Source organism: Jaculus jaculus, chromosome 1, assembly GCF_020740685.1.
Source record: "Jaculus jaculus isolate mJacJac1 chromosome 1, mJacJac1.mat.Y.cur, whole genome shotgun sequence".
In the NCBI taxonomy this organism is placed as follows: Eukaryota; Metazoa; Chordata; class Mammalia; order Rodentia; family Dipodidae; genus Jaculus; species Jaculus jaculus.
Window position 1 is genome coordinate 247,826,824 of NC_059102.1, and position 15,528 is coordinate 247,842,351.

The 15,528-nt window shown below is 43.0% G+C and overlaps 1 protein-coding gene across 1 annotated transcript in view; it reads left to right on the forward strand.

The window, feature by feature from the left end:
• Positions 1 to 15,528, forward strand: part of Kctd19 (potassium channel tetramerization domain containing 19) — a 39,020-nt gene that overhangs the window by 6,029 nt on the left and 17,463 nt on the right. The window contains exons 2-4 of the mRNA XM_004661699.3: positions 1,714 to 2,010; positions 13,105 to 13,255; positions 14,999 to 15,190. Coding sequence (XP_004661756.2) covers positions 1,714 to 2,010; positions 13,105 to 13,255; positions 14,999 to 15,190 — 640 coding nt within the window. The remainder of the gene's footprint in view (positions 1 to 1,713; positions 2,011 to 13,104; positions 13,256 to 14,998; positions 15,191 to 15,528) is intronic.

The window sequence follows — 15,528 nt, forward strand, 5'->3', positions numbered from 1 at the left end:
TGGCTTTTAAGCAAGTCTTTCAAGGTCCATCCATGTTATGTGTCAATACTCAATTTCATTTTATTGATAAGTAACATTCCACTGTATGGATATACTAGATTTTGTTTATCCATGTACTCAAACCACACACACACACAGAGAGGGAGAGAAAAAAAAAAGTCTCAACAATGTTTTGAAGTTTTCAAAGCACAAGTGTTATACTTGTTAAATATGCCCATAAGTATTTTGTCTTTTTTGATGATACTGTAAATGAAATTTTCTTCATCATTATTTCTTTTAAATTTTATTTATTTGCAAGCAGAGAGAGAGAGAGAGAAAGAGAGAATAGGTGCACCAAGGCCTCTTGCTACTGCAAATAAAAAAGATGCATGTGCCACTTTGTACATCTGGCTTACATGGGCACTGGGGAATTGAGCCTGGGTCATCAGGCAAGAGCCTTTAACTGCTGAGTCATCTTTCCAGCCATCATTTTTTAAAATATTTATTTATTTTTGAGACAGGGTCTCACTATATAGACAAGGCTCATTATGAATTTAGTTTGTAGCCCATACTAGCCTTGAACTTGTGGTGATCCTCCTGCTTCACTCTCCCAAGTGTTGGAATTACAGGTGTGCACTGCCATACCTGCATTTTTTCACTATTAATGTATAAAATATAATTGATTTTTAAAAAACATTCATCTGGGCTGGAGGGGGGCTTAGCAGTTAAGATGCCTGCCTACAAAGTCTAAAGACCCAGCAACCACGTAAGCCAGAAACACAAAGTGTTGCATGTGTCTGGAGTTTGTTTGCAGTGGCTAGAGGCCCTGGTGCACTCATTTTCTCTGTCTGCCTTTCTCTTCCCCCAACTTAATAAATAAAGCAAAAAATATATATATATATCTACATTCTTCAACCTTGCTGGGCTCATATTAGTGTTTGTGTGTGTGTGTGTGTGTGTGTGTGTGTGTGTGTGTGTGTGTATTCCTTGGATGTTCTATATACAATCACATTGTCAGAAAACATGGTTTAATTCTTCCTTGCCAATCAGAATGCTTTAATTTTGTTTTTTAATTGTTAAATTATTATATTTATTGAGGGAAGTACAGAGCCAAAGAAAGGCACCCACATGGCTAAGAGATCCCACATAGAGGACCTGGTTTAAAAAAAATAAAAACACTGTGAAAAGAAAAGAGAGCAAAGAAAGTTCAAGGAGCTCCTACCATGTGGGGAGAGTAAGGGTTTAGGAGTCCTCCCAGCCAAGGGACAAACTCACTCACAGCTGGAAGTTCCCAAGTGGTCAGAAAGCCTGCCCTCCCCTTGCAAAAGTATTTATAACTTTATAGTAGTAGTCTGTCTTCTGGCTCAGGTAGACCAGAGGAACAGCTGGTTGCTTAGGGCTAGGGGCTGTCTCAGGAAAAGACTATCCCTGACACCAAGTTCTGGGGGTTGAACTTGATCACACACAGTGTTTAAATCCTATGAAAGACTTCCCTCCCAGGAGGTGTCCAGGTTTTTGTGGAGAAAACAGGTCTAGGGAACTAGCAAGAGACAAGAATTCAGATCAGCTTTGATTTCTAGCAAGTACAAACTTCCCTGCCTTTTTAACCTTCAGGGGTTCAATCACCCTAAATTTACCCCCTCATGAGAAGACACTCTAACTGCTGTTAGAGGACAGGGGCAATGATGTCAGATCTTGAACTTTAATTTCTTTCTGTTATATATCTCCCTTTAGGAGGAGACTGTCATGCCTCATGAATCAGCAGAGGATTTGTTTCATTTTAATGTTGGCGGCTGGCATTTCTCAGTTCCCAGAAGTAAGCTCGCTCAATTCCCGGAATCACTGCTTTGGAAAGAGGCTTCAGCCTTGACCTCTTCAGAAAACCAGAGACTGTTCATTGACAGAGATGGTTCCACATTTAGGCATGTGCACTATTACCTCTACACCTCCAAACTCTCCTTCTCCAGCTGTGCAGAACTGAACTTGCTTTATGAGCAAGCACTGGGCTTGCAGCTGATGCCTTTGCTACAGGTAAGATGTGCTTCTTTTCCAAGAAGGGTGTTCAGTAACAGAGGCCTTACATCATGAAATGCTGTGCTCTTTTATATACTGGTTGTGGGCTGATCATGTTTAAATGGGCAAGTGTAGTGAATGAACTAAAGTAATAAACACTATATGAGAATTGCATAGTGGTTTTGTTTGTTGTCTATTGTTGAGACAGGGTCTCACTGTGTAGCTCAGGCTGGCCTTGAATTTATAATTTTTGTGCCTTTTCCCTCAAGGGTTGAGATTTCAGGCATGTGCCAGCCACCATAAGTGGCTTTGAATTGTACATTCTTTTTTTTTTTTTTTTTTTTTTTTTTGGTCCTTTAGGCAGGACCTCACTCTAGCCCAGGTTGGACTTACTCTATCATACAGGCCAGCTGCAAGCTCATGACAATCCTCCTACCTCAGCTTCCTGAGTGCTGGGAGTATAGGTGTGAGCCACCACCCCTGGAAAATTGCACATTCTAGCTGGGCATTGCAGCCCATGCCACCCTGAGGCTGAGGTAAGAGTATTGCCATAAGTTTGAGGCCAGCCTGAAGCTACAAAGTAAGACTTGGGCAGCCTGAGCTACACTGAGGCTCTGTCTCAAAAAAAAAAAAATGAATGAGAGAGAAGGAAAGACAATTGCATATTATTTTATGTTTCTTTCTTTCTTTATTTGAGAGAGAGAGAGAAAGAGAGAATGAGCTTGCCATGACCTCCATGTGCTACAAATGAGTTCCAGATGCATGTGCCACCTTGTGCATCTGGGTCCTGGGAAATTGAACCTGGGTCCTGTGGCTTTGCAGGCAAATGCCTTAACCACTAAGCTACCTCTCCAGCCTTAAAATTGCATGTTCTTTTTTTTTTTTTAACTTGTTAGCCAGCCATGGTGGCACATGCCTTTAATCCCAACACTCAGGAGGCAGAGGTAGGAGGATCTCTGTGAGTTCAAAAACACCCTGAGACTACATAGTGAATTAGGTCAGCCTGAGCTAACATGAGATCCTACCTTCAAAAACAAAACAAAAAATTATTTTATTATTGACAGTTTCCATAATTACACACAATTAACCATGATAATTCACTCCCCCTGTCACTTTCCCCTTCATAGCTCCATTCTCCATCCCCGTCTCAATTAGTCTCTCTTTTATTTGTTTTTTTTATTATTTATTTATTTGGTTTTTCAAGGTAGGGTTTCACTCTAGTCCAGGCTGACCTGGAATTTACTTGCAGTCTCAAGGTAGCCTCAAACTCATGGCAATCCTCCTACCTCTACCTCCTGAGTGCTGGGATTAAAGACGAATTGCCACCACACCTGGCCAGGGGACCCTACCTCAAAAAACCAAAAAGAAAAAAAATTATTTTATTATTGGGCATGGTGGCACACAGCTTTACTCCCAGCATTTGGGAGGCAGAGGTAGGAGGATTACTATGAGTTCAAAGCCAGCCTGAGACGACATAGTGAGTTCCAGGTCAGCATGCACTAGAGTAAGACCCTACTTAGAAAAAAACAAACAAATTATATATAATTTTCTTTTTTTCTCCCTCAGGCATGGTGGCACATGCATTTAATCCCAGCACTCAAGAGGCTAAAATAGGAGGATTGCCATTGCTGTGAGTTTGAGGCTAGCCTGGGCTCATAGAGTGAGTTCCAGGTCAGCCTGAGCTAAAGTGAGACCCTACCTTGAAAAAGGAAAAACAAATATATATGTTTATATATAAATAAATATATATGTGTGTGTGTATGTGTATACATATATATACATATATGGATGTATATGTTCATTTTTTATTTATTTATTTGAGAGTGACAGACATAGAGAGAAAGACAGGTAGAGGGAGAGAGAGAGAATGGGCGCGCCAGGGCTTCCAGCCACTGCAAACGAACTCCAGATGCGTGCGCCATCTTATGCATCTGGCTAACGTGGGACCTGGGGAACCGAGCCTCGAACCGGGGTCCTTAGGCTTCACAGGCAAGCGCTTAACTGCTAAGCCATCTCTCCAGCCCTATGGATGTATATGTATACACACACACAGACACACACACATACACAAATATGCATATATCATAGACTATGTACCTGTTAGGTACTCGGTATTCACTTTGGCAAAGAAAAGGTTCTCCAAACTTCAGAATCTTTCCTTTGCCTTCACTACTGTTTTCCAAGAGGCTTTTTTTCCCCTGCTTTGTCACTGTGAAGACAGGTTCTCATATAGTCCAGGCTAGCCTTAAATTTGCTATGACCTTGGACCCCTCCTAACCCTCCTTTTTCTTTTTTTAAAATACATTTTATTTATTTGCTTATTTGAGAGAGAGAAAGATTAAGGTGGGGAGGGAGAAAATGGGTGCACCAGGGTCTCCAGCCACTGTGAATGAACTCCAGATGCATGCGCCCCCTTGTGCATCTGACTTACTTGGGTCCTGGAGAATCAAACCAGGATCCTTTGGCTTTGCAGGAAAATGCCTTAACCACTAAGCCATCTCTCCAGCCCCCCTTTTTCTTTTCTAAAAAATATTTTTATTTATTTATTTGCAAGCAAAGAGTGATAGAAGAAAGGCAGAGAGAATGGGGCACCAGAGCGTCCAGCTGCTGCAAATGAACTCCAGGTCATGCACTACTTTCTAAATCTGGCTTTATGTGGATACTGAGGAATCAAACCCAGGTCATTAGGCTTTGCAGGCAAGCACCTTAACTAGTAAGCCATCTCTCCAGAACCCTGATCCTCCTCTTTCTGCCTCCCAAGTGCTGGTATTACAAATATATGTTACCACAACTAGCTTCCTTTCTTATTTTAAGAGCTCTAAATATCTTTACTTATAAAACTTTAAAGTTCTGCCAAAAACATAACCTTAAGTTTTCTCCAACCACATCAATCATTTTGGTGGCTGAGCTTACGTAGTTTATTCAGCAGTTTTTGAACAGGTTTTTTTTTAAACCTGAAAATACTAAATATTATTACTGGGAAGGATCACTCACCATGTTTCATATTAATCCCATGTCTGCATAAGGTGCTTTTTACTCCATTTCCATGAGGGCTAACCCATCAAATTGCATGCAGTACAACTCTGTGCACCACCAATTATTCCTCCCCAACATCTTCTAGAAGGAAATTGAGATAGACTGTGTATCTGGATCAAGAGGGAAGATAAGAGATATATTCAGAAATCAAAAACCTTAATATACTCCAGTTCAAGTCATAGCACTCTTTTAAGATTTTTTTAAGCTACCCACTGGGTTAAATTTTTTTTCAACTGCCTCAGGAATGGTACACTAGAATTGTTTACAAGTATCTTCAAAACCACTTAAATGGATTGGCATATTCATTGCTAAGAAGTCTCTGAAAAGCACTGTTTTGTGGGGAAAGTGTAACTTTTCATTGCAGAAAATCAAAGAGATTGAAGCAAGATTTTTTGTAGCATAGTTTTAAAAAAAGAAAGCTTTTATACAAATAGTTTATTAAGCCCTTTGACCTCTTTACTGTCCTCACTTCCTAAAGTGAAACAAAATATATCTAGAAAGTAACTTCTAAGTGGGAGGCAACTCAGAGACCAATGAGTTGGTCTAATTCCAAAATTCCAAAATGTGTGAGCAGTAGAATTTGAAGAATTATGTGGATCTGCCTCCCTAAAACAGACTGTGGAACAAGTGCTTATGCTTCGGAAGTGATGTTTTTGAAGAAATAAACATTTGGGCTGGCCTAGCTAAAGTGGTACTTATTCACTGAAGCAGAGTGTAAATACAGCTGGGAACCAACAGCCGCCTCAAGTAAGCCTACAGCCCCACACATTTCCACTGCTTTTACCACTCCTGAAGCCTATCCAAATAGTCAAGGTTTTGCCTAAAGGAACAAACACTGCTTGGAGGAAACAGATTTTTTTCTTTCAAGGTAGGGTCTCACTCTAGTTCAGGTTGACCTGTAACTCACTCTGTAGTCCCAGGCTGGCCTCCAACCCACAGTGATCCTCCTATCTCTGCCTCCTAAAATGCTGGGATTGAAAGCCTGCACCACAACACCTTTATTAAATAGGCCCACATCATGCATTTAAACAGTACTTACTGAGAGCATTCTGGATTCCAGGCATTATTTCTATGAGTTTTAGAGAAAATAAGGATTAATACAATAAAAACATAATGTGAGCTATGTAAGCAACATATGCAATTTTTTAAAGAGATGGGGGTCTTACAAGTATTTGGAACTGCAGGTACATACCACAACACCTAGCTTCATGTATGTTATTTAAAACTTTCCACTTGTCTCTCTCTTTCTCTCTCTCTCAAATAATATATGTATGTGTTTTTTTTTTTTTTGTTTGTTTGTTTTTTGTTTTTTTGGTTTTGTGAGGTAGGGTCTTACTCTAGCCCAGGCTGATTAAAGGCATGTGCCACCATACCTGGCTGGTCCAGCCATTTTTTAAAAAAAATATTTTAATTTAAACTGGGTGAGGTGGTGATGCCTTTAATCCCAGCACTCGGGAGGCAGAGGTAGGAGGATCACTGTGAGTTTGAGGCTACCCTGAGACTACATAGTGAATTCCAGGTCAGCCAGGGCTAGAGTGAGACCCTACCTTGAAAGAAAAAAAAAAAAGGCTGGAGCCCACAGGGCCAATCCTGGAAGTCAAAGGCAGCAGCTGCCTCTGTAGAACCCAACACAGGGCTTAACAGGACAAATGCCTATGGTATAGAGAATGGGGGATCTCATCATACAACTGAATGCAACTCAAATTTTACATTTTAAAAAATTATTTATTTATTTATTTATTTGAGAGTGGCAGGCATACAGACAAAGCAGGAGAGAGAGAGAGAGAGAGAGAGAGAGAGAGAGAGAATGGGTGCTCCAGGGCCTCCAGCCACTGCAAACTCCAGATGCATGCACCACCTTGTGCATCTGGTTTACATGGGTACTGGGGAATTGAGCTTTGAATGGGGGTTCTTAGGCTTCACAGGCAAGCACGTAACCACTAAGCCATATCTCCAGCCCAAAATTTACATTTTATTTTTAAAATATTTTATTTATTTATTGTGAGCAGAGAGAGAAAGTGCGTGTGTGTGTTTGAGTATGCCAGGGCCTCTTTCTGCTACAAACAAACTCTAGACACATGTACCACTTTGTGTATTTGGCTTTATGTGGGTTCTGGAGAATCAAACTAGGGCTGAAAGGCTTTGAAAGAAAGTACCTTTAACTGCTGAGCCATCTCCCCAGGCCCAAATGTATACTTTAAATGGTTATATTTTAGCTAGTCCTGGTGGTTTGGGGGCTATAATCACAGCTATTTGGGAAGCTGAGCAAGAAGATCTCAAGTTCAAGGCCAGCCTGAGCTACAGAGTAAATTCAAGGGAAGCAAGACCTTATCTCCCAAGTGCTGGGATTAAAGGAATGTGCCACCAGGCCTGGCTATTTATACATTTTCCATTGCTGCTCTTGTATTTATTGCATTGACAGAGACTATATGACTAACAAAACCTAAAATATGTAGCATCTGGCCCCTTACAGAAAAAATGTGCTGACTCCTGGTCTAGACTCTATAGGGGCAAGTGAGGAAGCAGAAAGATCAGCTAGGAAGCTCTTGTAGCATCCAGATTAAAAATAATGGTGAGAGGGCTGGAGAGATGGCTTAGCGGTTAAGCGCTTGCCTGTGAAGCCTAAGGACCCCGGTTCAAGGCTAGACTCCCCAGGTCCCACGTTAGCCAGATGCACAGGGGGGCGCATGCATCTGGAGTTCGTTTGCAGAGGCTGGAAGCCCTGGCGCGCCCATTCTCTCTCTCTCCCTCTATCTGTCTTTCTCTCTGTGTCTGTCGCTCTCAAATAAATAAATAAATAAAAATTAAAAAAAATAATAATAATGGTGAGGGGCTGGAGAGATGCCTAGCAGTTGAGTCACTTGCCTATAAAGCCAAAGGACCCAGGTTTGATTCCCCAGGACCCACGTAAGCCAGATGCACAAGGTTTGCATGAGTATGGAGTTCATTTGCAGCTGCTAGAGACATTGGCACACCCATTCTCTCTCTCTCTCTCTCTTTCTCCCCTCTCTGCCTCTGCCTTTCTCTCATATAAATATATATATTTTAAAATAAATAATGGGGCTGGAGTAAATGGCTTAGCAGTTAAGTAGATTGCTTGCAAAGCTAAAGGACCCCAGTTCTATTCCCCAGGATCCACGTAAGCCAGATGCACAAGGGGTGCATGCATCTGAAGTTTACTTGCAGTGGCTGTATGCCCTGGTTCTCTCTCTCTCTCTCTGTCTCTCTCTCTGCATATTTATTTATTTATTTATTTGAGGGAGTGAAAGAGGCAGATAGAGATGGACTAAACATTTGTAATCCGCCTATTGCAAATGAATGCTAGAAACATCTGTTACCCCAGCCTTTTGGGGCAAAGAGACAAGAGAATCACTGGGATTCACAGAAAGAAAAACACAAAAAACAAGGCTGGAGAGATAGTTCAGCAGTTAAAGTGCTTGCTTGTAAAGTCTTGACAGCCTGGTTCCCCAGTATCCATGTAAAGCCAGATGCACAGAATAGCACATGTGTCTGGAGTTCATTAGCAGCTGAAGGAGGCCCTAGCTTGCTAAATATCTACTTTCTCTGTCTGACTCTTGGTTTCTCGAGTAAATAAATAAAAACAAGTTAAAAAACAAGCTGGGTGTGGTGGTGCACACCTTTAATCCCAGCACTTGGAAGGTTGAAGTAGGAAGATCACCGTGAGTTCAAGACTACCCTGAGACTACATAGTGAATTCCAGGTCAGCCTGGGCTAGAGTGAGACCCTACCAAACAGCAAGCTGTGTCATCAATTCAAGAGACACTAATTCAAGCAAGAATGGGCAGAAGAGCGATGGAGGGGGACATCTGATATTGCCCTCTAGCCATAGCAGGTGAGCCTACCAGGTGCCTCATATTACTTACAGCATAGCACACCCACACACAGCACCACATTTTACACACAGAGAAAAGAAAATGAGTATAAGGCATCTCTAAGAGTGGTTGCTGCTTTCAAACGCTTCTGTTAAATCTTCTTTTCTATCAAGCTTTGCCAGGAGGGTATATTTGTGAGCCATCTTTTGGCAATATACACATGTTCCCCCTGCACCCTGTTTTATGTTGCTTCTTATTGCCTTTTTATTTATTTTTATTTATTTATTTATTTATTTGAGAGCGACAGACACAGAGAGAAAGACAGAGAGGGAGAGAGAGAGAATGGGCGCGCCAGGGCTTCCAGCCTCTGCAAACGAACTCCAGACGCGTGCGCCCCCTTGTGCATCTGGCTAGCGTGGGACCTGGGGAACCGAGCCTCGAACCGGGGTCCTTAGGCTTCACAGGCAAGCGCTTAACCGCTAAGCCATCTCTCCAGCCCCTGCCTTTTTATTTTTCAAGGCAGATGTCTCACTTTAGCCCAGGCTGACCTGGGACTCACTATGTAGTGTCAGGGTGGCCTCCAGCTCACGGTGATCCTCCCACCACTGCATCCTGAGTGCTGGGATTAAAGGCGTGCGCCACCACACCTAGCTGATTGCATTTTTTTTTGTTTTCACTGCTATCTGGGCCAAAAGCAACACCAATCATACACATGTTAGTAATTAGCCATCTGAATTCAGGCCTGTATTTCGCTCAAGAAATCCTCCACTGGCTGGGCATGATGTGGCAGCCTGTCGAAAGAACAAGACTTCCCTCTTAAAACTCTCCATATGAAGAATAAAAGTGCCGGGCATGGGGGTGCACGTCTTTAATCCCAGCCCTCGGGAGGCAGAGGTAGGAGGATCGCCATGAGTTCAAGGCCACCCTGATACTACATAGTGAATTCCAGGTCAGCCTGAGCTAGAGTGAGACCCTACCTCGAAAAACAAACAAAAAAAAAAAAAGAATAAAAGTCATACTGATGAAAGCAGACTTGAAGTCAGCCCACAGAAGACCAGCCATGCGTTCTGGCAACTTCAGTTGGCAAAACCAAAGGCCCCCTGGACGCTTAGGCTCTCTGAGGCATTTTCCCTTCATTGATTTTTTTTTTTTTTCAATAGAAGTGCATTCTGGAATATGTGAGTATGGCAGAGAACAAAACAAGCTAAGTCCCTGAGGTCTTGGGGAGGTTATATACTACTTGAGAAAAGCTGGCAGAGCATAAATAAATAAGTAGATAAGGGAGTTGGGGATCATTTCTGTGGTTTCTTAAAGCATCCAAATGTCTTCCAGTGAGGAGAGGACTTAACATTTCTAGAAGTCAGAGCAAGGAGTGACTGGAAGAGTTCAGGAGACAGCTCTGGTGAAATTCCCTACCTAGTACAATGTAGACAACTTGGGTCAGCACAGAGCATGAGCTTGCTGGCTATGATTACAATATTTGTAGATTTATTTGTTTTATTTCTTCTCTTTTAAAAGATTTAAAAGATTTCTACATCCCTTTCTTGGTGAAGATGGTACTGCTCACCCTTTAATAGAAACAATTGGAAATGGAGATTTCATTTCTACAAAACAGCATACTTCTACTTAAGCTAGTTGGGCTATCATTACTGACACCACCACCCCCCAGAGGACACACCTCATGTCAAAATACTTCCAAATAGGGACTACTCAGCTAGCCTTAGATAAGTTGTCCTGAACAGGAATTTACTTCCTCACCATGGCTCCCTCCCATGTGGCCAAGAGTTCTTCAAAGACAGTCTGTTGTATTTTTTCTACTGACATGGAATGTGAGGTTTTGAACTATAGGTGAAGTAAATGGGCAAGTTCAAGTGCCTGTGAACACTAAACAATCAGCTTAGCATGGACTTGGATGCTGTGCCGAGACCTCCCTACTTTCACCCTCTTCTCTCCTGCAGGCTTCATGTTTTTTTCTGATCACCAGAATCAGAGCCAAGCTGAGCCCTTTTTTCCTGCCATCCTCTTTCCCTTGTCCTCCCTCATCCAGTATCTCTCCTCTTCAGTTGCCTCTCTGGCTTCCAGGTGTTCTGGCTTTGCCTAAAGTTCTGGAGACTCAGCATCTTCTTCAGTTTGTGAGTGTAGTCCAGCTCCCTTTGATTTTCTTTCCAGAGGAAAGTAAGCATCTTTAACAGCTGAACCATCTCTCCAGCCCCACTTACATACCATTTAAACAATATATTTATTTATTTATTTGAGAGAAAAGAAAGAGAGATAATGAACAAATGGGTGTGCCAGGGCTTCCAGCCATTGCAAACTAACTCTGGGGGCTTGTGCCTCTTTGTAGATCTGGCTTTAAGTGGGTACTGGGGAATCAAACTCTGGTCTTTGGCATTGCAGGCAAGTGTGTTAACTGCTGAGCCATCTCTCCAGCCACAGGGGTTTCTCTTAACCAGGAGACAAATCAAAACTTCTCCTTTAAGCTCTGCATTCTAGCTCATCTTCTTTACTCTTCCAGCCTCCATGTGCCTAAACAATGTCCCATCAAGGCATAGAGGCAGGTGTCTCAGTTTACATCTCTACCCACCTTGTCCTGCCCTCCTGAGCGCTTTACACACTTTCCTTCCTTTGTCCCACTTCTCATCACAAATACTACCACATTTCCATCCATTGTCTTGATTCAGTATGCTTGCCTCAGTTCAGACTGTTCTGAGCTCTCAGTCACCTTCCTAGCACCTCAACTGTGATTCCTCATTGCTCGATGACAAGTACTTGCTCATACAGAAACCTTTCTCTGCTCAATTTTCCTCCTCAGGAGAGCTGACAGCTTCACAGAGAAGCAAAAACTGTGTTCATTCCTAAGCCAAGAAGGACCAGAAAGCTGGGTTCCTTTTCTTACAATGTGAAAAGAGTCCCAGAGTTTCTGGAGATCCATAACCTTCATACCTGATGCTGGATTTTTCTTCAGAATATGAAAATGGTTGGCTCATATCTTTCTTTTCTACAAACTGAGACCTCCTCTAGTCCAAGCAAGGAGGTGGCTATTGCTGGGCATGGTGGTACATATCTTTGATCCAAGCAATTGGGAGGCAGAGGTAGGAGGATCACCATGAGTTCAAGTCCACCCTGAGACTACAGAGTGAATTCCAGGTCATCCTGGGCAAGAGTGAGACCCTACCTCACAAAGCAGCAGCAGGAGGCGGCTATCCATGACAAGTATTTCTCAGATGAATGACTAGCAGTTCCCTTCCAGAATTCTACACATGCATAATCTCTGCCATTGGTCAGTGTCCAGGGAAATACTCTCCATGACCCTGCCTTTGGTCAGTTCCATTCAAGCACTCTGGCCTCACAAAATGTGGAAGCTAGTCCCAAAGTACAAGGTGGCACATGCATCTGGAGTTTGTTTACAGCTACTGAAGGCCCTGGCATGCCATTCTCTCCCTCTCCCTCCCTCCCTCTCTCTCTCACTCTCTCTCTCTCCCCCCCTCCCCGCCAAATAAATAAAATAAAATACAAGATAAAATTGCTTTAAAAAATCAGTAGAGTGGGCCGGGTGTGGTGGCGCACACCTTTAATTCCAGCACTCAGGAGGCAGAGGTAGGAGGATCACCGTGAGTTCAAGGCCACCCTGAAACTACGTAGTGAATTCCAGGTCAGCCTGAGCTAGAGTGAGACCCTACCTTAGTGGGAAAAATAAAAAGGGAAAAGGGGCTGGAGAGATAGATGGCTTAGTAGTTAAGGTGCTTGCCAGCAAAGCCAAATGATCTCGGTTCAATTCCCCAGTACCCACATAAAGCTGGATGGACAAGTTGGCATATGGTCTGGAGTTCATTTACAGTGGCTATAGGCCCTGGAATGCCCATTCTTTCTCTCTATCTGCCTCTCTTTTTCTCTCATAAATAAGTAAATAAATAAATAAAATAAGGGCTGGAGAGATGGTTTAGTGGTTAAGGCACTTGCCTGCAAAGCCAAAGGACTCAAATTTGATATGCCAGGACCCACATAAGCCAAATGCACAAGGTAGTGCATGTGTCTGGAGTTCATGTGCAGCAGCTGAAGGCCCTGGTGTACCCATTCTCTCTCTCTCTCTCTCTTTCTGTCTCTCTCTCAAATAAATAAAATAAAATAATTCAAAAACTAAAATACCTTTGCAAAATAAGTCTCATACTTACTATCTTTCTGGGTATTTGTCTAGAGTTTGTGGGTAGTTAGCAGGTTCAGATTTTCAATCTTTATTTAACAGACTCTAGATAATCTGAAGGAGGGAAAGCACCACCTCCGCGTGCGGCCTGCAGACATTCCTGTTGCTGAGAGAGCATCTCTGAACTACTGGCGAACATGGAAGTGTATCAGCAAGCCCTCAGAATTTCCAATCAAAAGCCCAGCCTTCACAGGTATAATCTGAGATAGACTGATCCCCTGGAAGCACACACCAGCTTCCTTGCTCCTTACCCTAACAGCAGTGGCTTCTATCCAGTATGTACCCTCCACTCTGAGCTATTTCTGGATGGCTATTTTACCTCTCATTGTCTCTTCTGACCTAATACTTGAGACATGCCTTCTCCATGGCTGCTTGCTCACTAGAACTCAGCACCCCACCTCATGCCAGTCCTCTGCATACTGGCTTCACTTAGGCAAGGCGGCTAGGCTGTCATCTACTCTTTCCTAAAAACCAGGGACATTATCATTCTTTCAAGTTAACCTTCTAGCCACCATACCAGGAATGTCCTTGATTGATCTCTGGCTGGTGAGTGAGTGCCTTGAAGCAAAGGCTGGCCTACATGGGATACCAGAACAGACATTTATGGTTATTAATTTTTTAAAAAAATTTTTTGAGGCAGGGTCTCACTCTAGCCCAGACTAACATGAAACTCACTCTGTAGCCCCAGACTGGCCTTGAACTCATGATGATCCTCCTACTTCAGCCTGGTTTTTGAGCTTTTAGGAGAATCAAAAGCATCTATTTTGCCTGGCTTGGTGATGAATGCCTTTAATCCCAGCACTCGGGAGGTAGAAGTAGAAGGATTGCTGTTCAAGGCCAGCTTGAAACATAGTGAGTTCCAGGTTTCCCTGGGCTAGAGTAAGACTCTGCCTCAACGAAGCAAAACAAAACACAAAAGAAGCAACTATTTCATCTACAGGTCACAATATTTGCCTTGACTAATTAGAAAGGACATGGGTAGAGCTAGAGAAATGTCTTAGTGGTTAAGACTCTTGCCTGCAAAGCCTAAGGACCCAGGCTTGATTCCCCAGGACCCACAGTAGCCAGATGCACAAGGTGAGGCATGCGCTTGGAGTTTATTTGTAGCAACTGGAGGCCCTGGTGTACCCATTCTCTCCTCTCTCTCTCTCTCTGTCTCTCCCCTACCTCCTCCCCTCCCTCCCTTCCTCCCTCCCTCTTCTCTCTCTCAAATAAATAAATAAAAATAAAATATTATTTTTAAAAAAGAAAGGACATGGGTAAATGAATGTAGTGACTTTGGATACATAAATCAAAATGTCATAGTAGGGGCTGGAGAGATGGCTTAGCAGTTAAATGCTTGCCTGAGAAGCCTAAGGACCCTTGTTTGAGTCTTGATTCCCCAGGACCCCTGTTAGCCAGATACACAAGGGGGTGCATGCATCTGGAGTTCGTTTGCAGTGGCTGGAGGCCCTGGCACGCCCATTCTCTCTTTCTCTGCCTCTTTCTCTCTCTGTTTGTTGCTCTCAAATAAATAAATAAAAATAAAAAATATTTTTAAAACAATGTCATAGCACCCTTTAATATCCTTTACTTTCTGCAGAAAAACAAAGCAGATTTTACCTGGCTGGGTGACTCATATTTGTAATCCTAGCACTCTTGAGTTCAAAGCCAGCTTGAGTGAGACACTGCCTCAGGGAAAAAAAAAAAAATTCCATGCCCTGCTCCCTACTACATTCCTTCTGAACCATAAAAAGAGAAAGGAAGAAAAGAGAAAAGGAGACAGACAGACAAGACAGACAGGAGGTGTAAAATCAGAAATGGCTTTAACTCGTGTTGTTTCTCTTTGATTTTCATGTCCCTTGGGTGGTCTCTTCAGCTTCTTCTGGGGGTCCTGGGTCAAGTGAGAGCCCTGGCCTTGGGGAGGTGGTGACACCTTCTGTTCATTCTCCTGCAGGTCTACATGATAAAGCACCTTTGGGACTCATGGACACACCACTGTTAGACACAGAAGAGGAAGTTCACTACTGCTTTCTTCCACTAGACCTGGTAGCCAAGTATCCAAGCCTAGTGACTGAAGATAACTTGCTGTGGCTGGCTGAGACTGTGGCCCTGATTGAGTGTGAATGCAGCGAGTTCCGCTTCATTGGTGATTGCTCTGTTTAGGAGTGGCAGTGGCAGTTAATAGGTCCACTCACCCCACACCCACAGAGGCCCACTTTGTGCTGAGAGCCTGAAGTGCTTCTCTGAAGGTGGCTGAAGCATGGCAGTCTAGGAGGCAAGCAAAGCTCACAATTTAACTCCCACATGGCTTCAGCTATTTTACTCCCAATTTCTTTTGGGATGGCCTGCCTGTAAAAGTCCCCAAGGTGGTGTCAGGGGCTACAGGAGTCAGTATGAAGGGCAGAGAACTGAGCTGGGCCCCAGAATCCACTCTCTTCTTCTTTAAAAAAAAAATTATTGGGCTGGAGTTTGCTTAGTGGTTAA